The 26,864-nt window shown below is 39.5% G+C and overlaps 3 protein-coding genes across 5 annotated transcripts in view; 1 reads left to right on the top strand and 2 right to left on the bottom strand.

Annotated features, from left to right (window-relative positions):
- Positions 1-710: 710 nt before the first annotated feature.
- Positions 711-12,811, bottom strand: atg13 (ATG13 autophagy related 13 homolog (S. cerevisiae)). 2 transcript variants are annotated; one of them, XM_086148239.1, is made up of 18 exons: positions 12,648-12,811; positions 11,813-11,892; positions 11,448-11,528; positions 11,245-11,364; positions 10,704-10,750; positions 10,074-10,214; positions 9,924-9,964; positions 7,145-7,241; positions 6,890-6,997; positions 6,698-6,791; positions 6,428-6,526; positions 5,256-5,339; positions 4,669-4,778; positions 4,144-4,285; positions 3,495-3,569; positions 3,240-3,347; positions 2,321-2,449; positions 711-2,244 (listed from the first exon to the last, which is right to left on the bottom strand). In XM_086148239.1, the coding sequence occupies exons 2-18, from the start codon at positions 11,879-11,881 to the stop codon at positions 2,167-2,169; spliced, it is 1,623 nt and encodes a 540-aa protein (XP_086004365.1). In that variant the 5' UTR covers positions 11,882-11,892; positions 12,648-12,811; the 3' UTR covers positions 711-2,166. The 2 variants fall into 2 exon arrangements, with proteins under 2 accessions (XP_086004365.1, XP_086004366.1); XM_086148240.1 differs by lacking the exon at positions 6,428-6,526 and having other exon boundaries at positions 12,648-12,808.
- Positions 12,812-13,052: 241 nt separating this feature from the next.
- harbi1 (harbinger transposase derived 1) lies at positions 13,053-17,349 on the top strand. The gene is made up of 7 exons (XM_086148237.1): positions 13,053-13,093; positions 13,533-13,698; positions 14,125-14,327; positions 15,100-15,187; positions 15,298-15,505; positions 15,972-16,147; positions 16,661-17,349. The coding sequence occupies exons 2-7, from the start codon at positions 13,534-13,536 to the stop codon at positions 16,859-16,861; spliced, it is 1,041 nt and encodes a 346-aa protein (XP_086004363.1). The 5' UTR covers positions 13,053-13,093; position 13,533; the 3' UTR covers positions 16,862-17,349.
- A 985-nt stretch (positions 17,350-18,334) lies between these two features.
- The window catches only part of creb3l1 (cAMP responsive element binding protein 3-like 1), a 39,441-nt gene continuing 30,911 nt past the window's right edge, over positions 18,335-26,864 (bottom strand). The window contains exons 9-13 of one of the 2 annotated variants that reach the window (XM_086148235.1): positions 24,841-24,909; positions 21,709-21,811; positions 21,137-21,293; positions 19,720-19,882; positions 18,335-19,618 (exon numbers count right to left, since the gene is read on the bottom strand). In XM_086148235.1, the coding sequence (XP_086004361.1) occupies positions 19,582-19,618; positions 19,720-19,882; positions 21,137-21,293; positions 21,709-21,811; positions 24,841-24,909 (529 nt within the window). In that variant the 3' untranslated portion in view covers positions 18,335-19,581. The remainder of the gene's footprint in view (positions 19,619-19,719; positions 19,883-21,136; positions 21,294-21,708; positions 21,812-24,840; positions 24,910-26,864) is intronic. The other variant, XM_086148236.1, reaches the window with a different exon arrangement.

Genomic DNA, 26,864 nt, shown 5'->3' with positions numbered 1-26,864 from the left:
AACAGTAATGTTAATAGTTAATCTTGGGGATTAGCCAGGATGTTTTATTATTTTCATTTACTTTTGCAGGTCCCTCAACCTGATTTTTTTTCTCATAATTGTTACATTTATCAAAGTTTTTTTTTTTTCTTTTTAAATAGTGGAAATTCCAAAGTTATTCTAATATTGAAGGTCAATTCTTTTAACTGCTGTGAAATTTCAAAGACTCAAAATTGGAATCTAAGATTATGGTCACTAGTGTGATGACTCATACATGAAATTAAAGTCAGACTTCTGTTGGTCATAACCGGTCAGGTTTTCCATAACATATTAGACTAGTGAGATTTAAGTCAGTGATGTGGTGAATTTCCAGAGTGACTTGCAACTCCATGAGGTTTATGATTATTGGCTCAATTAGAACTACGAAGGTCTTCCAGTTTCAAATTACCATTAAGAAATTAAATTAGCAGTTTGAAACCATTAAGAAAAAAACCCAGCACATTTTAGAATTGAGTGAGAGATTGAGAAAGTAGAGTGAAAATATTTCATGTGGGGATTTTATCTGATATTTGTGTACTTCCTGAGGGCACCAGGATTTGTGGGTGTTGTTTCATGTTTCCCAGTCACTTGGAATTTTGTGACCCTGGAGTTGTCTTTTTATATTAGCGAAAAGGACTCCAAATTTAGGATCTACAATTTAAAACACCAGGCATTACAACTGACACACTGGATTGAACAGCAGCCATGCTTTATTCAGACACCGACAGCAAAGTAAAATGTACATTAAAGCATTTAACCAGACCATGTGTGGACAGCTTTACAACCAAAACCCATTCAGTGGTGGATATTTATCAGGTAGCGGATACAGCCACCTCATAATGAATCTGTTCAGGTGCAGTCCAAATGTCCACACAGACTGTGCAAATTTGGTCTGGGAATTCAGTGAGTGCTGGTGTGTCCAAATTCATCCGGTCTACAAAGGGTCACAAGCAGACTGTCATCAGACTTCACATGTTCTTGAGAGGACTTCTTCCTACTTAAGTATTTGTAGTTTGTTTTTTTCCCCCAATTATAGAATAAAACGTTGAATGCGTAAAAATTACTTCACCAGATCTGCGATGAATAGCCAGAAAAAAAAGTAGCGTCACCACACTGCATGTATAAATGGCTGTCTAAAGAAGCCATGCAGATTAACGCCAAATACACAAGGTATGACATTTTCCTAGAGTTGTGTAATGACAGAAACAAGGCGATCACTAGCAAATGACTTAAGTTCCTTTGAGCAGTTCTGTAGCAGTGAGTGACACAGATGAAGACTTCTCTATTTGATGGCCTGATGTGTTCATACATGTCAAGTCTGCAAGTTCACAAGGCGGATGTTCAGAATCAACCTTGCATTTGCCCTGTCTGGGGCGGGAGTTTGTTCACACAAAGGTACTTACTATTCTGAATAGAATATTGAATACCTCTGTATGACGGGGTACATTAGAAAGTAAATTAAATAGTTAAATCACTTCTCAACCAACCTTGAAATTTCAACAGGATTCTTTGTGGAGCTGCTGAACCGGTTCAGGCAAGTTGGGCTTAGATGTCGACAGTGCATTTTAGATTTTTTTTTTCTTACTGGAGATTGAATGCAGTGAATTTTCTTGGTTGGCAGTTTAAATCCAGACCAGCTGGTAACTGACTTGGAGTTACACCTGTCGTCGTTACTGAGAACTTATATTTAGCTTTTGCACTGTGAGGTTGAAGTCGCAAATATTTGGCAAGACCAGCTATTCAAATGTTATATTTTAGCCAAACCAGTATTGGTCACCGCTCTGATCTCTCGCCTCATGCACGATTCTGTTCAGACCAGCCATAAACTGGATGAAACCCTCATTAGTAAAGAAGGGTAAATAATAGATATTAACACTTTTTGTCCCAGGATTTGGTAAACTGTTTACAGTCACAAGATGAATCCATGATTTTCCTCTTTTAAAATGGTCACTTTTTGTGCTACATGGGGGGGGAAATAAAGTTTGTGTGTGGGGTGTCAGTATTTACAGAGACGAGGACATTAACAAGATTCACATTAAAACAATTTCATTTGAGTGAATCTTACAGAGCAGATGATTAACAGAGCTGCCCTCGGCTTCTCCCTTTTCCCATCTGACTGGTTCCTTCGGTTTGTCTGTAGTCCTCTTCTTACTGCAGCATGTCCACAAATGCGTCAAACTCGTCAATGTTTTTCTCATAAATGGCTAATTTCTCTGGCAGCGAGTCCTGCAGCAATGTAAACAAAACGTTACTACCAAACACTGCGGAACACCAAATATTGTGCAGTTAAACGGTGAGTCACCAGATCGTCGGCCATCGACTGAGAGCTAGTGTTTAGGGATAGGCTGGCCAGTTGTGGTGGGTTCTGAAACTCTCTGTAGAACGTGCCCAAGTCCATCGGCAACAGGTCGTCTTTAGAAAAGGCTGGCCTCTGTAGGGAGAGAAAAAATTGAAAAGGCATTTAAAGGCACAAATTACAAAGACTTAATGAGGATGATGAGCCGATCATAACATTATGCTGGTTTTCTCCCACTTGATGTGGGTCTGTGCCACGCGATCGATCAATCAACCCTGTTTTATCTGAATGGATGGTTTTACAGCAAAAGTCACTGACAGCAACATTTTGGCTTAACAGCCATTGCTTGCATGACGGTTGCTGAGGAAACATCCTTTGTAAACTTGTCGGAACCAAACCCAAACTGTAAAGATGGAAGAGACCTTTTTTTTTGCCCCATAATCAAATGATTTGAATGCTAATCCCATTACTCGATGAGTCTTTTAATCTTAAACTGCACACATGCTCACTGGGTTTCTGGAGGTGACTCCAATTAAAAACTGGGCAAGAGATGGGGTCTGACTCTAACCAGTGGTTGAATACAGGTCCACAAACGGGGACGTGTGACCCCACACTCACTCCTTCAGCGAGTCCCATATCAAACCAATGCAATGCAACCCCCAGCAAATTCACAAAAAAAGGGCAACCATTTACATAAAAGTGACATGTACCTATTATATAATAATTATACCATTTACAAATATTTAGTTTATCAACTTGGGTAACAGTGAATGCTGTTGAGAATTAGACATGTGATTTTCTGACCCTAAGCTGATAGCCTGATAGTTATGGATGTAGAAAAGTCTACGGAATATCGCAGGTTTTTTCTTCTCTGGCCCTACATGGCTCTAAATGTCTTTTAGAGACTTAATTGAGAAGTACATACAAAGTCCACCATGACAAAGTCATCCTGCTGCCCTGACCCCTCAGAGCCCTGAGAGTGGAGGCTGGCCTGCAGAGGCGAGGGGCAGGGAGGGGAGTCTGGAGGGTGAACCTGAACAAACACATGCAAACATAAAAAAAAAAATCAGAGTGGAGAGCCCCTCCCACCACACTTTGTCAGTAGATTTTTTTGGGATCTGTCCATTAAACTAAGCGGCCGGGTGTTGTGTCACGGGTTGGGGGGCCGACCAACAGTTACCATGGGGTCACGCTCCTCTGATTCCAAGCCTCTCGGAGCAAACGCAGCAAAGGGCAGGTCTAGACTTGCTGTCACCTGCAAACGGGTGGAGATTATATTCAGCGCATTTTGAGCTGGAGTTTGAAAGAATAATTGGTGAGACAGGGTCCAGACCGTGCCTAGTGCAGCTGAACCTGTGACCAATTTTGCATGCTGTACTATGATAGCAATTCATCAATTAATCATCATTTCAGGTTGAACAATGAGAATGTATGTGACAACTGAAATCCATATGCTGTGTTTATGAGAAACTTCGTATTGTCTTCTTTTCTGAAATTAATCTGGGGATTTGGTTATTTTTAATGCTTCCACCAGTTTAATTAAAAAGAGAAACTTATTTTTAAGTTTCAATCTTATGTTGCAGCATCATATCATAGGTGACAGAGGCAAATTTTTACATAATCCTATTGGCAATTTAGCAAAAATGGTCAGCTATTTCAATAAATATAGTTGACAATCCCGGGGCTCATGATGCTCGAAACCTCTGATGGGGGAATCTTCCTGACTTGAGCTCTCTGAATTTCCAATTGCAAAGTTCTATTGGTTTTTTAAAACAAATGTTTGCTGGGCATTGAACAACATGGCCTACTTGTCAATTATTTAAATTTACCTGCGCGTTGGGTTTATTGACAAAGGCTCCGACTTTCCTCGTGAAAGCATTGAGAGACTCCACAGGGTTGGAGGGAGAAACGCTGCGCCTGCCTTCCTCCCGCTTTCCGTCTCCACTGTGAGACAGGCGCTCATCATCACCGCTGGGGAGAGATTGAATATTTTCACAGCAAATGTCACTGTAACAGTCATCTGGGAGGAGATTGTCAGCTCAATCTCACCTAAACAAATACAATTACCCAAGAATCATTGATAAAAGGCAAAAAACTAGACCTATAAATAATAACATATTATTAAAGTAACGTCAGTGATACAGTGCACAAAAATACATTAATCAGTGGAAATAAATTACAAGTCATTATGCTGGAGACTATACACGACATACAGAGATCTGTGATAGACATTACATTACATTACATTAATAATTAAAAGACATTACATCCTACTGATTATTCAGATATTCATTTTTGTCCATATCACCGGGAACTACAAGGTAATACAGATCTGAGGCAGAGCAACGGGTCACCTGCTGCCTGGTGTGTTGGGGATGTGGTCTGCTGTCAGGTGGGCGTCAGCACCGTGTGACGGGTGGGCGGGAAGCAACACGACCCCACCCTCCTTCCCAGCATACAGGATCTGAAGAGAGCGTGTGAAGAGTTCATGATCACTGTAACCAAGGAGACTTCCTTGGTCGCGGCTCATAAAAAATTAGGACAAACTCATAGTATTTGTGAGTATTCTGTTTACAGAATTGACTTTCCTCACACTTTCAACATAGGTTGTTTTGTCCATATGTCTCCCATTTCCTGATCTTCAATGTTTTGAATAAATATGTGTTCATTTCAGGGGTGGTGAGCCAATAAATCGGGATGTTGAGCACTGTCTAACTTTGATATTGAGTCATAGACTTTTAATCAATATTGAATATTGTTATGAATGACCTATTAGTCCAATGATGGTCATTGCCTTGCTAAATCTTGGGAAAATTCATAAAATTAATTAGGAATGGAGGGAGTTACTCATCGGCTAACATAGTATGAGTGTACCTGTATGAGCTAAACTAAGACATTAATAACACCACGTCAGTTGCTAGGTGACAGAATGAGGTACTACCTGGTTGGGATTGGTGACAGGGTGACAAAGATCACTGGCCCCCACAGGACCAGATGGCTGGTAAGATAACCTGGAAGTAATCAGCTTCACACACACACACACACACACACACACACACACACACACACACACACACACACACACACACACACACACACACACACACACACACACAAATTAGAGAATAAATATTAATTACAAAATATTGTGCATCAATAATGTCCTCTGAAATGGAACCATGAAGTGTTGGGCTGTTGTCATTAAAGTAGATGTTATCTATATTTGGAAAGAATATGTTGCTGGAAAATGTAAGAATATTTTGATATCGGATATAGTTAAGACTTTTTAAGTTATTTTCTGTCTTTGCGCTTACCACTGGTGAGTAAATGCACCAAAATTCCATTTAAAATGTGCACAAACTAGTGTTTGACAATGCAGCATCTATTCTATTGTATTCTATTCAATTGTAGTGGTTTTCTGCACATCCTCTCTTTTGCTTCAAAAATAAATGGCAAATGGTCTCCACTTATAACCCGCTTTTATCACTTTGAGATTCCAAAGCCCTTTAAACTGGATCTACACTTGATTCACACACCCACTCATACACAGACGGCAGCAAAGCTGCTGTGCATAGTGCTAACCTGACCATAGGGATCAACAGAGAGTTCAGTGTTCTTGTTGAATTATACAGATTTGTTGTTCAATTTTTGTTATGTCAAGGCAAAAAGAAATTATCTCCAAACGGAATTAGAAAAGATAAATCCAAAATTTAAACCCGATTGTAAGGAAATTATCAACATACAAGAATTCTGATAACTATCTTGTACCATGCTTATCTCAGTCATAACAGTCATGCACTAACAGCACCATGATCATGTCTTGCCACAAGGCATTTTGACACACAGACAAAAAGGAAAGCAAACTACCAACCCAGCGTTTTGTGAACAAGTCAGTTGACCACCTGAACCACAGCCAGACCTTCGTGGAGGATTTAAATTATATTGGCCCAGAATAGCAGAATAATCCATTAATTCCACTTGTTACAGTAGAACCATGAGCTGATGCAGACAGAGAAGTCTAGGTAAATATTGCACTGCACCTTTGCAGTTTCAAGATCACACACACGCACACGCACACGCACACACACACACACACACACAGAGTAGACTCACAGTGTGAGTGACAAGTCCGGGAGCCAATGGAAACTGCAGACTGTCCAGAGGGAGAGGCTTGGACAGTTTAGAGGGAGAAGGGCTCAGAGTGCACACACACTGAGAATATTAACATGTACCCGCGCAAGCGCGCACACACACACACACACAATAAAAAGACAAAAAACAGACAAAGGGAGAAAAGAGAAATTGAAATGAAAAACAGGCAAGAAAGAGAAGCAAAGAAGTAACGGGCTGAAGAAAGGCAATAAATAGGAGACAGCTTCTTACCTGTGAGGGAGGGGAGGTGGAGAAGGAAGTGGTGCAGACCTCTTGAGAATCCTGAACGCCAGTAAATGGCCCTCCATCATCATCATCTGGAGGTCTGAAGACAAACAAACATTAATGAAAGACTTTCTAAAAGATACTTCATCCCGACACCACTTTTTTTAACAGTCAATACTTTTACTCCAATTACAGCACCTGTAGTTGCAGGGCTGCCCCATGTTTGCAGGACGCTGGCTGCCGCAGGGACCATCCACAAAGTGATCCACAATAATGCCCATGATCGGAGCAGACCGCCCAAACTGCCTGCATAAGACAGTTCAACAGCTGACTGAGAGAACCTGATTTGATTCGTCAATGTAAATGTCTTGGTGCTACACTATTAAGTATCTTTTCGTAAATGGATTAATAATCCCTTTAAGAGACTAGTTGAAGCTGCTGTAGGTTAGTTACCTGTTGGACATAAATGCCAAATTGGTGCGATAGGCACATGAAAGCGTGATAGTGCCAACTGGAGTGCCGACGACACCCACACGCACTGTCTGAAAACCTTAGAGACAAAGATGAACAGAAACATATATTATCTGCCGTACAGCAAGAACTTTACCATATATATAAATATACACACACACATATACATATACATATATATATATACTGCTCAAAAAAATAAAGGGAACACTTGAACAACACAATGTAACTCCAAGTCAATCACACTTCTGTGAAATCATAGTGTCCACTCAGGAAGCAACACAGATTCATTTTGACTTGTTTTAACCCTCTCAGGCTCAAATTAAGTTGTAGTTGCAGGAAAAATCTGATATTTGGCTGTCGCAAATCTGCAACATCTGCCTGGAGAAGGTTAAGGACATTACATCAAAGTTGGATCAGCCTGGAGTGTGTTTTTACACTTTAATTTTGAGTGTGATTCCTAATCCAGACCTCCATGGGTTAATACATTTGATTTCCATTGATCATTTTTGTGTGATTTTGTTGTCAGCACATTCAACTGTGTAAAGAGCAAAGTATTTCCTAAGAATATTTCATTCATTTAGATCTAGGATGTTTTTTTTAAGTGTTCCCTTTATTTTTTTGAGCAGTGTATATATATATATACACACACACACACACACACACACACACACACACACACACACACACACAGTGGGCGCAAAAAAGTGTTTGGTCAGCCACCAATTGTGCAAGTTCTCCCACTTGAAAAGATGATAGCGGCCTGTAATTTTTGTCATAGGTACACTTCAACTATGAGAGACAGAATGGGGGGAAAGAATCCAGGAAATCACATTGTAGATTTTTAGTGAATTGATTAGTAAATTCCTCAGTAAAATAATTACTTGTTCACCTACAAACAAGAAAAAATTCTGCCTCTCACAGACCTGTTACTTCCTTAAGAGGCTCCTCTGTCCTCCACACATTACGGTGCCTGTATTAATGGCACCTGTTTGAGCTGGTTAACAGTATAGAGGACAGCTGACCATAATCTCAAACAGTCACACTCCAAACTCCACTATGGCCAAGACCAAAGAGCTGTCAAAGGACACCAGAAACAACATTGTAGACCTGCACCAGGCTGGGAAGACTGAATCAGCAATAAGTAATCAGCTCGGTGTGAAGAAATGAGCTGTGGGATAATCTCCCTAGATCTGGGGCTCCACGCAAGATCTCACCCTGTGGGGTCAAAATGATCACAATAACGGTGAGAAAAATCCCAGAGCCGCACGGGGGAACCTAGCGAATGACCTGCAGAGAGCTGGGACCAAAGTAACAAAGGCTACCAAAGGCATACACACTATGCCGCCAGGGACTCAAATCCTGCAGTGCCAGACGTGTCCCCCTGCTTAAGCCAGTACATGAACAGGCCCGTCTGAAGTTTTCAAGAGAGCATTTGGATGATCCAGTAGAAAATTGGAAGAATGTCCAATGGTCAGATGAAACCAAAATAGAACTTTTTGGTACAAACTCAACTTGTATTTGAAGGAGAAAGAATGCTGAGCAGCATCCAAATAACACCATACCTACTGTGAAGCATGGCGGAGGAAACATCGTGCTTTGGGGCTGTTTTTCTGCAAAGGGACCAGGACGACTGACACGTGTAAAGGAAAGACTGAATAGGGACATGTATCATGAGATCTTGAGTGAAAACCTCCTTCCATCAGCAAGGGCATTGATGATTAATTGCGGCTGGGTCTTTCAGCATGACAATGACCCCAAACACACCATCTAGGCAACGAAGGAGTGGCTTCATAAGAAGCATTTTAAGGTCCTGGAGTGGCCTAGCCAGTGTCCAGATCTCGACCCCATAGAAAATCTTAGGAGGGAATTGAAATTTCGTGTTGGCCAGCTACAGCCCCAAAACATCACCGCTCTGGAGGAGATTTGCAAGGAGGAAAGGGCCAAAACACCAGAAAAAGTGTGTGAAAAACTTGTGAAGACTTGCAGAAAACATTTGACCTCTGTCATTGCCAACAAAGGGTATATAACAAAGTATTGAGATAAACTTTTGTTATTGACCAAATACTTATTTTCCACCATAATTTGCATATAAATTCTTTAAAAAATCAGACAATGTGATTTTCTGGATTTTTTTTTTCATTCTGTCTCATAGCTGAAATGTACCTATGATGAAAATTACAGGCCTGTCATCTTTTTATGTCGGAGAACTTGCACAATCGACGGCAGACTAAATACTTATTTGCCCCACTGTGTATATATATATGTACACATATCGAATATTAAGGAATCCAGATTTTTTTTGATGCTTTAAATATAAAATCAACATTTATTGATAGAAACTACTGTAACTGTGGCTGAACGTTGATGCCTATATCTATATTTTGGAGCATACATTATACAGATTTAAAGTGTGATATATATGAGCAGGATTTAAATGTTTAAGCTAAATTCAACACAAGACTGCAGTCTAAAACAACCTGATTAATCTTGAATTCATTTAATGTCAAAGACGCGAATTAAATTTCAGAGAGATGCTGGGGAAACCGTACGTAATGGCTGAAGCAAAAATGTGGTGTATGTTAATATACAGCAGTTGTATAATAGTAAAACATTGATGGTTGTCTATTGCAGATGGTGAAAATGAGTCAGTTACTTATTTTTTGAAATTGGGACATTTCAGCCCATTGAGCAAAAACAAAGACTGAAAAAATTGAAATCCTGGGGAAAAGGAGGCAAGTTAAGGTAAGGTTGCAATTACCTTCTCCTAATCCACTGAGCTGAACCTCACCAAAGTATATCCTTAAAGAAGAACAGACACGTCTGGGTTTAGATGATAGAGCTGAATGTTTACATGTAAACAAAAGAGACACCAGTACTACTGAGAATGTTGGTTTGGACTTGAACCCACCTGTATAATATTACATAGTCGTGCCCTTGCTTTCTGGACAGTTTATAGGCAGGCGTTACTCTTGTGATGGCAAGCAGAGACTTCAGCAGGACAGACAGACGATTGTAGACTGTATACGACACCTTTATGTCCTTATCACATCTGCAGGAGAGAGAGACATCACAACATGGGTGCTTGGTGGTCATTGAAATAGATATTAACAATGTCTGAGGCCTAGGTTTAATATTTTCAGTATTTTCAGCCTCCCTTACATCCACAAGAAGCAAAATACCAGCAGCACGAGACCACACTGACAAAATGACCGTGCAGTGAGGACAAAGTAAGCATTTACAAATTAAAGCAACATGTGCTCTTTCATCGCTGGAGCTGATAGTTGTGATTTATATTATGCTTCATGATGGTTTGGCCTGTAATAAAGGCTGATGTTGAATATGTGTGTCATGAGAAACATATTTCATTCTTGTGAAAACCCTGGCAAGGAACGACAGTCATTCGTGCTGCACAAAATGAAATTGTCACTGCAGCTGACACTCAGCAGACGATAATAAATTCAGCTCATCTACTGTGAAAAATGGCACACAGAAACTGTAGGAGAAAAAATGTATACATGAAGCCAGAAAGATAACTCACTTTTCATTCATCTCCAGGCACCAGGTCTCTAACTCCATAGAGTCTCCCTAAATGAAACAGAGGGATGGATTAATTGCTCTGACAAATAACAGCAACTATTTAATTCTTTAGTTTAGAGCATGCAGTATAAAAAGAGTAGTCTACTGGTTGTTGCTTTGAGGTTTTTGTTTTGAAATTATAGTTCTTTTTCTTCTTTTCCGTTCGACTTTTCCTTTCAGGGGTCGCCACAGTAAATCAACCGTCTCCATCTAACCCTATTCTCAGTATCCTCCTCTCTCACCCCAACTACCTTCATATCCTCTCTCACTATGTCCATAAATCTTCTCTTTGGTCTTCCTATAGACCTCCTGCCTGGCAGCTCCAATTCCCGCTTGTGAAATTATAGTTCAATATCTCAAAAATGGCAGATTGAGATGTTTAAGCTGGGTTTAAAAAAAAAAAAACTTCCTCAGTGTCTCCATGGAAAAGTAAGATACACACACGAAGAAACCAGACAGCAGTAGTTAACTGCACTTGAGCAGCTTTGCATTGGATGCTTTACCTCTGCAGTCTTCAGGGAGATCTCCACACACATTGAGCGCCCAATGCCTGGAAGTTGGCCAGCCAGTGCTTTCTTGGCTTCATGAGTCACCTCTGGGATGTCTTTGATGGCTAAATTGAACTGGAGGAAGCAATACCAATAAATCTGACTTCAATAAAAGGACACACGCTATGTGAAATTCTGTGGTAAAAACATCAGTTTACCCAGTCAGAGCCAGTTGGTGATGAAGAAGAGCGAGTGCAGATTTTTTCGCCGAGGCGAGCTTGGACTATCACCTGAACAGTCTGTAGAACAACAAAAACAAACAGATTTCACAATCTCAGAAGCCTTTGAGCCTAGAAGCACTCTTAGCAATTATTATCTTGATTAAGAATATTGTCAATGGAAAGTAGTTTTTGTGAAAAAAGATGAAAAGAGTTTTCATGCCAACAGCAAGTCGTGTAAAAGCAAAGAAAGACAAAACAATTTATCCGTAGGCCTGGGTTCCACTTTAAGAATTTAAAAGCTAGGTCCTATCTACTAATTTTATTACCCCTCTACCAGCTTGAAGTGTACAACCGCTTCTCACCTTTAAAGCAAAGAACTTAATGAACTTGTCCAAGTCTTTTTTATCCTGGGGACTCAGGTCACTGTCCATGTTGTTACGACCTGCATTACAAAACCCATCTTTCATAAGAATCATCAAATTCATCAATGATCAACAAAAATTAGAAGTGTGAGGAAATAATTGAATACACTGTGATGGGAGAAATTACAGCATCAGTTATACCCAGTTTACGTTTGTCAGAGGTTACTATATATTTCACTTCATTGGGTAAATAGGTGAAGGTTCGGGGAGGGAGGGACTAAAAATGGATGTTAATGTCTATAGTTCTTTAAAAGGATAGACACTGTGATTTCGTTGCTTGTTGTGCAAACAGTGACAATTAAGGCATTCTAATCCGAATTCTTCAGGTTGAAAAAGGGGGGAGTGTACCTCTTGTAAAAATGCGCATACAATTTTCATTATAAAACTCAGGAGCATGCGTATTAAAATAAAACCATATATAAACCATATGTAAAACCAAGTAGAAAAAAGAAGGATGAGCAAAAATAACAAGACACCTTCATCGTTTATATCATATACACCCCCTACAAGCAACCGAGGGGCCTTCGAGATGACACGATACTGTCCTGCAAAAAAGGAGGTCATGTTCATCCGAAAGCCAAGGAAAAAAACCGACGCTGTGCACGACGACAACCGGGGAAATTAAAAAAAACAAACAAACACATAGCTATCACTCCATTGATAATTCCGATACATTTTATCAATTGTCACCCGGCTTTAGCATCTGGCTAACTCTAGCTAGATAGAGAAGCTAGATACCACGCAGTTAAGACTAAAATGACACGGCAAAACTTACATCAGATTTCCCCTTATAACGGCTGGTTTAATGGTGAAGCGTTAACACATCAAAATAAAGAAGACATTCAGCGCCGTTCGCAAAAATGACTTATACGTTGACTTAAGATGTGCACAACGTCATCAGCGCAAGGATACTTCTCTGTTTATCTTTTCCATGTTGACGTGTTTAGATAGCGGCTATTCCATACACGCACTTTCGTTAGTAGTGCGTGGCAAAAGTCAAGAGTCTAAAAAGGCATTTTTACAGTTTGAGCTTATAAAAAACAATTTAAAAACTAATGATTTAAAGCAAAATAAAGAAATGACTACAAGTATAATAGGAATGTAGCCGGAAACATGTAATCATTTAAAACATATTTTTGTGTCGAATCTGCGAATGAAAGTGGCGCGTTACTGTTACCACGATTTTGTTTTGACGCTTGTGTGCATCATATTGCTGTGAAGGTAGGGGGATGCCGTAAATGAAAAGAATAAATACACTTACGTGCTTTATTTTCGTTTATCACCGTTAAACCGTAAAAAGGTTAAAAAAAAAGATTCATCAAATTCGGATATACGATACACAAGTAAGCTAACGTTAGCTAAAGTTGAGGTACCAAGTCGTGAGTGGCAGACGGCATCGTTTAACATATTCTATTTACCCATTTCTTTATTTTAAGTGAAAAAAATCTTGCAACAAGTCAGTATACATAATACATATGACCCTTGTGTTAGGAACATCACTATAAGAGTATGTACATTTACATAAACTCAAGACAGTTGTTCACAAGTCGTAACAAAGAAAAACAAATGTTAACTGTATAAAATAACTATCTCCATTTTAGATAATAATATTGTAGTCGCTTCTACTTCTTCATTATTGTACATATATTATGACACACAGCATGGCGATCTCAATAGCCATCTTGGACTGTGACCTGCTGCTGCATGGTCGTGGCCACAAGACCTTGGACCGCTTTGACCTGGACTCAGTGTCAGATCACTTCCTGCTCACACAGTTTGGCTTCCCCAGAGAGTTCATCCTGTACCTGGTGGAGCTACTCAGAGAAGTAAAGGAATATCTTAATTTTTAAAGAGCAAGCTATTCTGTTTATTTATACTGCTACTTAGGTGATGCAGAGAGTTTACTCAAAGATGCCTTTTTGAAGTACGCCTCCTTTGTATGGATAGAAAATTCTGTTTTACAACAAAACAACATCTCTTTATAACCAAAGACTCAAAGTAAGATACTGAGAGGTTATTCGACATGTGTTATTGTTGAAATAAATAAATGGAGAAATACAAAAGTGTCAAAATTAAATAACTATAAATCTCTGGAATTGAATAATGATTGGCATAATGCCCCTTGATGACATAACAGGAAATATTTTAAAACATTGAATAATGTTGTTATTATGATATTCTATATTAGATGAATATGAAAAGTGCTAAAGAGGACATTCACTCACCCTCTATATAATATGTCTTTGTGACAGGCTCTTTGTCGGCGCACACAGAGGTCTCGAGCCATCAGTCCTGAAGTCCAAGTTTTGGCTGCCTTGGGCTTCTACACATCAGGCTCTTTCCAAACTTCAATGGGAGACATTATTGGGATCAGCCAAGCATCAATGTCAAGATGTGTGTCCAATGTGACCAGAGCTCTGGTGGAGAAAGCTCCTCACTTCATTACATTCAACAGGTATCGTGATGCTAAACAGCTCTTTGACCGTCAAAGTTGAATGCTGTCCAGACTGCCGTTATACAGTTTGAAGGCCGTGGGCACAAAAGAGCATTTGAAATGGTCCAAGTTCAGTCCCACCACCCAGCGGCTTTCCTCACCAGCTTGTTGAGCCTGTTGATCTCACCAGTCCTGGCACCGCCCCACCAGCACGCTATTGTGAAGAAGAGTTTTCTGGAGCCCACTACAGACACCAAATGACCTCAGTCTCTTCAGGAAGAATATCCTGCTCTGACCCTGCCTGTAGAGGGCATCTGTGTTATGTGTCCAGTCCAGTTTATTGTTAATGTGGACTCCAAGGTACTTGTAGGAGTCCTCTATTTCCACCTTCTCACCCTGGATGGTGATTGGTAATCGATGTCTCCTCCAATTCTTCCTGAAGTCCACTACCACCTCCTTGGTCTTGGAGATGTTGAGTAGGGGGTGGTTCTGGTTGCTCCACTCAACAAAACTCGCAATCAGATTCCTCCCATCATTGATCTAACCATCTGACTAGAATTTCAATAATTGACCTTTTTCTCTATACTTGACCAAGTTTAAGATAATTAATTGTCTAATACTGGACAATTTCTTCATTTTCTGATATGATTGGCTGATTTTCATCAGTTTGTAGCTGCAAACATGCAACTAGTATATACCCATTATCTTAAATACAATCAAATAAACTTTGTGGGGAAAAAAAAACAGACAGAACATATATAAAACATTATTACTGTATATTTTTTCCAATCAGAGATCCGGCCAGCAGGGAACAGTCCTATCAGGAGTTCCAGAGAGTGGCGGGATTCCCAGGGGTGCTGGGAGTGCTGGACTGTGTTCAGGTCTATTAAATTACTGTTATTAAGTCTCCTGCACCTACAAGTCTATTGAATCAAAAATCCCTACAGCAGCTATGCCTGACCTCCTCATTTTCCTGCTTCCTGAACTCCAGGTTGTCATCAAAGCTCCGAACAGCGAAGACTCGTCATATGTGAACAAGAAAGGATTTCACTCGGTCAGCTGTCAGCTGGTCTGTGATGCCAGGGGTTTGTTACTCAGTGCAGAGACCAACTGGCCCGGTGGACTGAAAGACACAGATGTCCTTGAAAGATCTGTTGTCCACCAACAGATGCAGGACAAAGAAGAAGGCTGGCTGCTGGGTAGGAAATACATTTTTTATCCTTCAGACATAATTTTGTGCTCTCTGGGAAGATTTCTGAAAAATATTGGTATAAATCTCCAAAATACCTCTAGGTGTTCCTTCAATATGATTCTTCAGCGAACTGGGCAGTTGTGCTGTGTTCAACTCAATCAGTAATATTCAAATTACAAGTATAGATTTCTTTATTTTGATCAATTGTTTTATTGCAAATTTTCCAATCTTTTTTTCACAAATTTCCTTATCACGTTGATGTGACCTCTAGCTAATTCTTGGCAATTTCAAAGGTTATGGTTAAGACGAGGGATAACAATCAGTTTTGCCATACTTTGTGTTAGGGTATGTTTCGCTGATTTATTATGTTATTTAATTTACCAGTGTTTTCCCATTATCTTATACGCAAGAGTAGTGCAGTCAAGTATTAATGATAAAATACCCAAGAATTTAAATGTTTTATTGTGTATAAGGTGATCGTCGTTACCCTCTGAAGAAGTGGTTGATGACCCCCGTGGATTGTCCAGAATCCCCTGCAGAATTTGGATATAACCTTGCGCACACTGCGACACATGAAATAGTGGACAGGACCTTCAGAGCTATCCAGACCAGATTCAGATGTTTAGATGACACGAGAGGATACCTCCAGGTACATCATCTGATCGGGGGGGAGGGGGGCTTCAAGTCATAGAAGTCCTAAAAACATTTGGAAAGTAGTCAGGATATTGCAAACATACCAAATATACACAAACACACACATACACACACATTTATTTAAAACAGCTAAGTATATATATATATATATATATATATATATGCATACATACACACATATGTATATGCATGTATTTGTATTTACATTAAGCTTTTTTGAAGCATAATTATCTTAACTTTAACTTATTTTAACTTTATTTTAACTTCCCTAATGGACATTTGTTCTTTGACTGCCTGACATTGACGGAGCAGCCTTGATCCAAATATCAAATGAATAATGACAATGTCAAGCAGTGTCAGTGTTGTTGGGTGCCTGCTGAAAATGTTGATTAAAAATTAAGATATATCAAATTTAAATCATTGATTTGCGAAAGGCTAATATCAGCCTGATAAGTCAGGTGACAGATTAACCGGTTGTGCTCTTGTTGTCTCTACTGTCTTTGTGCAGTATTCTCCAGAGAGGAGTGCGTCCATTGTGCTGGCGTGCTGCGTCCTGCATAATGCCTCCCTTCAGTCAGGATTAGACGCTTGGACTCTGGAGAGGACGAAACCTCTGGAGCAGCCAGAAGGTCCGGAACGGAGACCCGAGGACCGCGACAGCGAGGCAGAGGAACTGCGGAAACAAATCATACTAAAACATTTCAGCTGAATAGCTGGCTGAACTGTGACAAGGAAAGTCGGAGTTGAAGCAAGAAAATCCAAAGAGACAGTGATGCTGATGCAGTTTTTTATATTTTGCTGGTTTCTACTCTACTGACTACACTAAGATAACATAGTAATATATGGAGGAACATGCAAGACGCTATACAACAGGGTGAGACAACATTGTACCCAAACACATCACGAACAATTTGAGTTGAGCACTTGCTTAACCTTTCCAAACAGCCACACAGAGGCGAGAATAACAAAGCCGCCGCCAGATGTTTTATAACCATTCAAAATGTGTTCAGCTGCTGTGTTGTCCTGGTTTCCTTACAAGTGGAAAAGGTGAACCTCCCCCTCCCAAGATTCATACCCACCCTCCTCCAACCCAATCTCCAAATTATTCCACAGGTTAAAATGTAGGAATATGTCATGAATACAAAAAAACAAGGCCCTTATTTACAACTGCACAATAAAGTTGTTATTTTGTATGTACACTGGCGTATTGAACTGTAGGGATGGAATGACAGGGTGGTTGTGCAATGGGCTGCAGTCACATGTTCTGTGTTAAACCAAATGCTTAATAGGAAGAACACAAAAGAAAACAAGATAGATGAGAAATCTCAAAGCAGAATATCCATAAGAAAGTACTTGTCATTTCTTCGGGGACTCGGACTGACGCACTGAAATTTTCATAACTATTATTTTGAAGGAATATACCTTGTAGAACATTTTGTTTCCGCTTTTTCCATAGTGGTGTATGCTGGCGAAGAAATAAAAGACTTTTTGTCCAGGTATTCCTTCAGATAGTGGTGTTTTACGTCCTGGGATGTAAATGTCCCCCTGATTGGTTTAATCAATATATACACACTTTCTACAAACAGCAATAAATACAACATACACTGCGGTCACATGAGCACATTTAGTAACAGTGTAGAGATGATTCCTCCTCTGCTTGGTTGCAGATTCTTGCTTATTTCTGCATAATTTTTTAATCACTTTTTGGTGATTTTTCTTTTTTTTTTGAATGATTGAATTTCGTTAATTTTAATGTTAATTTTAATACAGATTTAAATAGGGAACAAATGCGAATTAGTCAACAATCCAAGATAGTGAAAAGAAAAAATTGAGCCACTTAGGCAAAAAAAGGGAATAGTAAAAATCCCTCAAAAATTAAAACAAAAATATTTGATGACCAATGTCGATAAAATAAACCAATAAAAAACAATTTTTCTTGTTTAAGTATCTGGTTCTCAGGTTGGGTTTTCATGTGACAGCAGTGAAACATAAACACTGTATTACAACAAAAAGAAAACACACATAGCTCATGTTCTACACGCCACAGGACAGCATGAAGGTCACATACTATCTTGTAAATCTTCACACCAACCTAAACACAACATGTGCCTTTTTTGTTTTTTTTTTTTTGCATAAAATAAATATGCTCTTTTTTGATGCTCAGAATATATTATAAAGGGATTCATTTTTTTTTTTTGCATTTTGTTAACATTATTTAGAAAAAAAACAAACAACAAGATAAACTAAGCTTAAAAAAAGTTCAGTACATTGATTTGTTTTTTTTTTTGGTTGCATAAATTAAATATGCTCTTTTTTGATGCTGCAAATATATTATATATATGATTTCAAATTCCATAAAAAATACTTTAATGGCATGTTCCCCAACCTCTGCCAGGACCCCCTCTGTTGTTCATACGAAAAATATGATCTCCCGTCAAAATGATGCAGAATTTAGAGTCGAAAATCTAACGTAGATCAAAAAGGTGGAAAACTCGTGAGTTCATGGTTAAAAGACATGTGTCGTCTAATTTGATTATAATTCTGTTTCCAGGTCTGTTCCATGTTTAGCATTGGGTGTAAGGCCAAGATGCTGATACAGAGTGGAAGGCACTTGACTGGCACAGTTTTCTTAAACTAATTTTGTTTTTCAAACACCAACATGTCTATCATGTTGTATTCGGGTGTACTCAAATGTGGTGCACCGTTGTGCAAGCATAAACTGCACAACTGAGGTCAAAGGTTGTTTACATACATCTTGTAAATGTGTTCTTAAAGGGGCGTTTTTGAGTTTTTTTCTTTACTTCTATCTCTTATCGTGAGAAGTAACTTCATAAAAAGCGGGCAGCATTAATGATGTTAAAGAATCAAAAGGGAATCGTGGATAAAAATATGAGGCCCGGAGAAACATTGGGTCTGGTTCAGGAGGCCGGAAGCATCGGTGGAAGAAATGGTGATGGTGTTTTCAAAATGCTACATAATGCATCTTTGAATCGGTAGCTAATCCTCATATCTCTATGGATTTCTATAATGTCAATCGATAGTTTAACAGTGCTCTCTGTTCAAATCGACTATCAGTGGCTCGGTTTTATATTCATAATAAAAAATAGTAAATTTCGATGCATACAAATGGACACAAGATTTATGTAAAATCAAGTATATTCAGGTTAAACCATCTGAGAAGTGGAGCTACAGGCAGGTCTTGGCTGCAGAGGTCGGAGGACTGCAACATCAGGAGTCTTGATGGAATGAATCGCTAAAAAGGGTGGCGGTGGGGAATGATTGTTGGCTTTCGTCCAGTTGGAAGTGTAAGCAATGTAACAGGGTGCATCCCACACCTGGGGAGCTCAGCAGTCTGGGTTCTTTTTTTTTCTTTACTTTCCAGAGGGGTCAGAAGTGAGAGGACTCAAGAGGATGGGGTTGAGCTTTCTGTCAGAAAAACTCCGAAACTGCATCTGGTTTTATTTCTCTGCAGGTGAGAGAGAGAGAGAGAGGGAGAGAGAGAGCTGAATTTCAGTTGGACTACTTGTTTTGTGTCAGTAGTGGCCATAGAAGTGTAGACAGGTGTACCTGCGGTCCTGTTTTGTCCCATTAGTTTGGTTGCTGTGAGCGTCAGCTGTGTAGCGGCCCACCTGGACGTGGCTTTCTGACAGTAGCCGCTCTGCTTCTGATGTCACTGGACTCTCCTCCAGTGGAGACCCTTCATTGTAGAAGAGCAGGCTGCGGGAACGGACTGTAACATACAAGCATTCAGTGACGCTTTTGTCGCTGGAGATTTTATCCATTCATTTCTCACCCATACATCCATTCATCCAGACACCCATAGGTGTTGCTGCTGTAAGCTTTGCTGTACGCTGCTAGTTGCCACTTTTGCACATGTTTATTCATTTAATATATTTTTATATTCTTTATTTTATTTTGTTATTAACTACCTCTCCTGCACTATCACCTTTCTCTGTGTGTGAATTGAAATTTCCCCACAGTGGAATGATTAAAGGAATATTCTATTCTATTCTATTTTCAAAGATGTCAGCTACCAAATATCCCACTAAACTCACAAAAGTGACATGTGCGAAAATGAGCCGCTGTGCAGTGATTTCCTACGGCGGGGGACGATGTCTCGGGTTTCTCATAAACGCTGACCTCCGTTTTATTTCGGAAAGTCTGACAATTGTAGTTGTACCTTTTAGAACCCGCCTGCCATCTTGCATTTTGCCAAATGGTCATTTACTACAAATAAAAACAGGCAATAAAGCATTTGTCACCAAGTCTGTCGTCACAACCCAATTTTCAATTCCACTGTTCATCACTGGTCAGATATTGGTTCAGCCGCTTCTAAAGGCAGCAAGTAGGACGTAGAATGCCCCTTTGGCCAGAAATGTAAGTCATGCCAGATTAAAAACTGAACCAAAAATTAAATTTATCTTTAAATTTATCAGGCACTATCAGGATTCTGAGTGTTTTCAGTTTGCGTTTTCTCAGAGCTGGAGGGATGAGTGCCCGGCCGGTCTCTCACAGGCCTTTTCTCACAGCATTTGGGGTGGCTGTTGGCAGCGTGCAGTGGCACTTAGCATGATGACAGCCTAACGTCTGGTCCAAAAAGGGGTTTTCCCAAGGGTACGCGGTCGCACCAAGGGAATTTATAGAAAAATGGAATGCAGTGAAAAATGAGAGTTGAACTTTTCAACTATTTCCAAGCTGTCCAAAAAAAACAAGTTGACAAAAGAGGGCTTTTAAAGAGCAACTCTTTTGCACAACTGGCTCCTCCTGAAACAACGCGCTGACCAATAAATGCCTAGTTTGAAATTGAACATCTGGATTCTTTAATTGCACTGTGTTATCTAATAAGTCAACAGTGGAAGAACGCGCAGATGCTATTTATATTTTCCATGACATTCTATTTTCATCCTCAACACGAACAAAAAGTATGTCCATATAAACTTCTTAACATGTTGTTGAGTAACAAGTTACATATTTCTCCACCTACCCTTACTGGTGGTGTAGAGGTCCGCTGACTGCAGAGAAGGGGAGGAGGAGGAGGCGTGAGAGGATGACGGGGAAGAGGAGCTGTGAGTGATGAAGGAGAACGGCGAGAGGCATGGAGAGAAGGAGCCCAGCACCAGGACAAAACACACAGCCATCATCTGCATACAGACGAATACACACTCAGAATTTCTCTCATACAGAGTAAAAGTGACCTCACATGTATGTAGACTTGATATGAAATTCTTTTATTCAGAAGAGTTTTTTTATTGGATATCGTCCTTATATTAGCATAGAAAAATCCCAAATGGCAGGTGCACAATGGAAATAAATGAAAAGTGTCTCCCTCATAGATAGGAGTAGTTTAACCATTCTTTGATAATTACATTATACGCCTCAAATTGTTTACTTGCTGTTTACTTTAAGCATCTTGAAGATTTTTCGGGTAACTACTCCATTTGAATTGATTACAAACGATTCCATAAAATGAAGAGCATCTTGGTCACGACCTATCGAGATGCGTGTGGATGTAGAATGAATGCGTGTAAAACACAAACACAATAATAACATGTTTACCATGAGGCACGTCCCTGTCTGAGTTGAGGCCATTTTACAAGAACGTGGGACGACTTTCCCTGAAATCAAGGACTGGAGTTTCTGGAGCTGCTGTAGGAGAGATCTGAGGGTAGGGAAGGAAGGAAAAAGACATTTTTTTAAATTCAGCAAATCAGTAAAATTAACACATAGAACACTTTGTGCCTTTGTTAAACATTCAACTCTTTGAAAGTTACTATTTTTGTGGGAACTGCTCTTTTAATAAGGTATTAAATCAACACAAGGGCCTGAGGGACACCTAAAAGCAGGTCTGAGAATTGTCTTTCTTGAATTGAGCCCCTGAGGTCAAACCTTTTTCACGTGGGAGTTGTATCACATCTCATCAAAAGTAATACAGGGTTACATATGGTGAAGGCGGAGATTGTTTGGGCTGTAGACTTCTGATTTCAGGAAAGAGAGAGAGGAAAAGTATAAACTGTGGGCAGCGGATACCCTCACGGATTAGTTCTGTCCACTCACACGCTTGAATCTCCACCCACCGCAAAGTACAGTGTACCCAAGACATGTAAGGCCATCAAAAAACCCACATGAAAAGTCAACGATGCACTCGCGCATTTTTTGTTTATTCCCCCTAAAACTTACAATGTCCCCTCAACATAATTTCTGTAGTTACAAAATTTGGATCCTTTTATATTAAAGCAAACTTTAACCACCAAGTATCATGGTTTTCTCCTCTGTGAAATACGCAAAGTACAGAGGATAAGAAGGTAATAGAAGTGGACTTGTGCAACTACTCGATAGAGGGTCATCAATGGAAGCTGGAGAGCAGGGTTCTGATGGTATGAGCAACAGCGGACTGTAATACCAAATTCTGCCCACTAGATGAAGATGGAGAGCTGACCGTGGTGCAATTCAGCCAGAGTACCGGATCACCATTTTCCCAAAAGTAGTGGAATTCTGCAAATCAATCAATCGTAAGCCGGACCATCTGACAAACTGCAAACTACAGTCTAAGTCCACCTCTTAACCGGTCACTATTTTTTACATCTAATACAGGAGGAACATTCCATCCTTATCTGAGAGTGGAGCATCGCAGGGTGAGATGCCAGTCACAATAAAGGTCTACGGGATGATCCTGACCAGCATCACTGGAGCAGGTCCTCCAGTGTAAAACCACAGGGATGTGCTGCTGCAGATTTATCACTGCTTTAAATAACCATTACTTCCATAACAAAACTGTCGCAGGCCGACTTGCAGAACAAATGTATGCGTGCAAGTTGAATTTTATTTCTAAAGTAAAAAAAAAAAATTGGCTGCTTGTTATGTAAAAGCATATATCATTTTATATTGTGGTAGAAGGTCCTACACCAGCTTTTATTTGTTTATTTTTCCTCATCTGACAATAATCTCTTATCAAACTGCTTACAATCAGTCCAGAGATGACCCTGAGTTACCAGCCTATGGTTTATGGAAAGAAACACTTTTGCTTAGTTTTATTCAATCTTTTTTGGGACTGCAAGGGGACAGTAGTCCTTTGAGATTATTCTTGCACAGTTAAGAGGACATTTAGCTCATGAGGGAAAAAAACAACCCTTTTTGGTCATCACCATGACCACTAATAACTGCATGAACAGCACTTTTAGGAAGCTTCAATTTAAACCATTCATTTATAAGAACTTTTCTTTTCAGATTTGCCCTCACTCTTAACTCAGTGTGGGATTGAGTGTGCTGACTCATGTTTCCCAATTTGTGCCAACTCATTGTTCCTCTCTGGTGGTTTAACATATTCATCAGTGCTGTGTGTGTGTGTGATTGTGGTGGGAAAGGAGGGGGTTGCCTTACATGATGAAAGCTACTGCGAACTCGCAACTTTAATGACAGACTGCAGTTGACGCAGACGGACCCCACTTCGACTTTTGTGCCGCTGCCCCACCACACCCACCCGTCTACCCCCACACTCACCAGTCTGCCCCCACACTCCGGGATAATAGCAGATTGGTTTCATATTGTTATAATAACAGGGGAGACACGGAACTTGGAGAGTCTCTGCTCCGGAGCAGATAAAGTCCCCATTTGTCTCTCAGTGCACTGCAGACTTCAGAGGGTTCCAATCCACACAAAGTACTTACAGGAATACATACAGTACCTCCTGTCAAGAACCACAGCTGCATTTAAGAATCACAATTTTGTATGGCGCCAATAGTATAATTGTCAAGTTAATTTGCAAGATAGAGATAAGACAAATGCTCTTTTTTTTTTTTTTTTTAAAGTCACACAAAGCTAACTGAAGTGAAATAGTCGAGGGGAACGTGATGATTTTGTGAGGAAAACAGAAAAATCAAATGATTTACACAATCAAGCTGAGAAATCTACAATATCGTTTGTAATAGAGACAGAAGCAGAAAATCCATGAGTCACAAAGAACAAATACCCGATTTTTAGAAACACTTAATTTGATGATAATTCAATTATGAGGATTAGTGGCACTGGCTTTTTTAAGTATATAGATTTTGATAAAACACTGCCTGAAAAATTTGAGAATCAGACCATGATCAAATATCAAATCTAATGTATCAAATCCAATGATCTCTCAAATTTGTGAGTTTTTTTTTCCCCTCAATGATTCTCAGCTTTAAATCCCATAAATCCGTAATGATAATCCAAAATATTCAAAAACATAATAGAATCTCATTCCCAAAGCAATGTTAAGTAATTTTTCTACCCCTGATCAGCTGAAGAAAAAAATGAGGCTGCTGGGACATACATCTTTCAGCTCACGTCTTATCGTGCAGCATTCTTTCCAAAATCTTTTGATTTATTTGATTATCTTTATTCTTGATTGCTCCAGCATCTTTGTACAGAGAATAACCCTGCCTTTTGAACGATAGAGAGAAACAAAGGCTATTTCTGTGGTATTTTAGATAATATAAAAAACAGTCCACATGAATTTAAAAATGATCTGAAAATAGATGGACATACTTGGTTGTGGACAAAAATGTTTGCTGGTTTAAAAGGAAAAAAATGTACACCTTAAGTGTGATGTACCTCATATTGTTTATTGACCCATAACTGTATCAATAATCCCCTTGTTATGATGTCATCACATAAGGAGTGGTGTTTCAGCAAGATATGGGAATGTCAGCAGATGCTCACCTGTTGGCAGTTTCCAGGTTTTCTACTTTTCTCCACAGGTCACTGTTTTCTGACGTGTAGCTCTCCACCCTTCAACACATAAAACACATATTTACTGTTCCTCTGATCAGAAATTCACACCGATCAATTACCCCCACTGATTTCGTTGTCGCGCTAGTATCGCCCAACCCCTTTCAGCTCTGTGGACCGTACCTTGATTTGTATTTTTAAGTGATAAAGGACTATATGTCAATAATTTTTGCAATGGATCAGAGATAGACATTTGGATCATTCTCTTCTGTGTTATCTAACTTTGCTCATGTCAAGTTTATTCGCACATTTTCTCCCACAAGTTGTCGGACACAAGAAAATAGCAGCCATGTTTGATGACATGTCACTGGTCAATATTTACTGGTGGGGATAATCCATCTTTCCAAAACTATGAGGGCTCATTCATGTTAACAAATAGAAATATTTAAATATGTAATAGATTGAATCAAAAATTCACTTTCTATTTGACTCACTGCAATCACATAAATCATAAATTATTAGTATTATAACACGACCACTATTATTGTACTGTAATGCTACCAGAGGATTAATGGCAGATAGACTCAAAGCTTTCTTAGCACCTTCAGTGCTATTGTACTGAAAAGATGACACACAGGATGCGAGACACTCACATATGTCTTCCCTTCACTTCCTTAGCCTTTTACCCCTGAGTGACCGGCTAATCCCGGCTATCTCCATTATCAAATACTCGCTACCTCTCATGCTCGTCTTGTCTAATCCTCCTGATCCCCTTCCTATGTTTGCTTTGAACGCAGGTCATTCAAAGACATCCCATCATGCTGTTTCCTCCCTGGGGGATCCCACTAATCCGGTCCTAATGTCCCCGACTCAAGGAGGATAGAAAGAAATGGATTTGGTTTTTTTTTTTAAGAGCCTCTTTTTACCTCTGATACGGCCTGATGAGTTGATTCAGTTTAATGGAGTAACTATTGTTCTGTACTAATAAGAAAATGAAATTGACTCTGTAGCAGGAAGCCTCCTTTAAAATTCTCTGTCGGGCAAATTCTAAAAGCAGGTTACTGCAGTGCTACGAGAGGGACAAATGCGCAGAAAAATCAGATAATTATTATTATCTTAATAATACAGAAAACGATGAGGCAATTAATGGTGCCTATGGAGTTTGTTTTTTTCATCTGGATAAGTCAAAATGGACCTGAGCATTCAAACACCCGGCGGGGATCTGTCGACGCGCTGCCACTCATTACCAAGTCAGTTCCAAACCAGCTGAGAAACTCTTTCACTACAAACAGCTGGCGCTTAAATCAACATATTCTGCCAAGTTCACTCCAGCATTACACTACTTCATCTTTTCTCTCCCTTCTGTCAGTTTGTTCTCTCTCCTACAATTATATTTGATTTTTATCACAATCACATCTGCAAGCGAGTAAAAAAAAATGGCCTGCGCTTTAATACCACTGGGAGAGAGGGTCAAATTTCTGTCTGAAGACTAAAAAAAAAAACTTTATTTTCAATATGTAGTTCTTTTACAGTTGTAAATGCCCCCTGGAGAGAGTGGACTGAAACAACAGGTGGATCTGGCTGCTTTCAAAGCACTAAAACAGTTTGAAAGCAGCAAGGAAAACTTGTCGCTCGACACAATGTGCTGTTGAACAGGTTGCAAGAACTGTTAAATAAAAATTCTATTAAAAAATCAAAAGTCCAATACCAGTTGCCATTAAGAGGAGAGGTAATCAAAATTTGCATCTTCAAAAGATGTTGTTTTTTGTGAGTCAATATCAAGTATATGATGTCGACCTCTGTCTTGGCAGGTGCCAGCTATGATCAGATATTTCACATCATCTAATTTCTTTTTATTTCATGAATAAATTAACAAATTTAACAAATTAACAATTAACAAACTATCCGTCGGGATCTGACGGAATGAGAGGACGATGCTCTTCCACCGGCATTTCCAAAGTCAACAGACTCCCAATGGCAGGCCGCAAACACCAGCTATAAACGCTTTTTTTGTC

The sequence above is a fragment of the Fistularia commersonii genome, chromosome 6 (genome assembly GCF_037954325.1).
Source record: "Fistularia commersonii isolate RoL2024-O1a breed Wild chromosome 6, RoL_Fcom_v1.0, whole genome shotgun sequence".
Lineage (NCBI taxonomy): Eukaryota > Metazoa > Chordata > Actinopteri > Syngnathiformes > Fistulariidae > Fistularia > Fistularia commersonii.
This window is presented reverse-complemented; position numbering and strand designations above follow the sequence as displayed.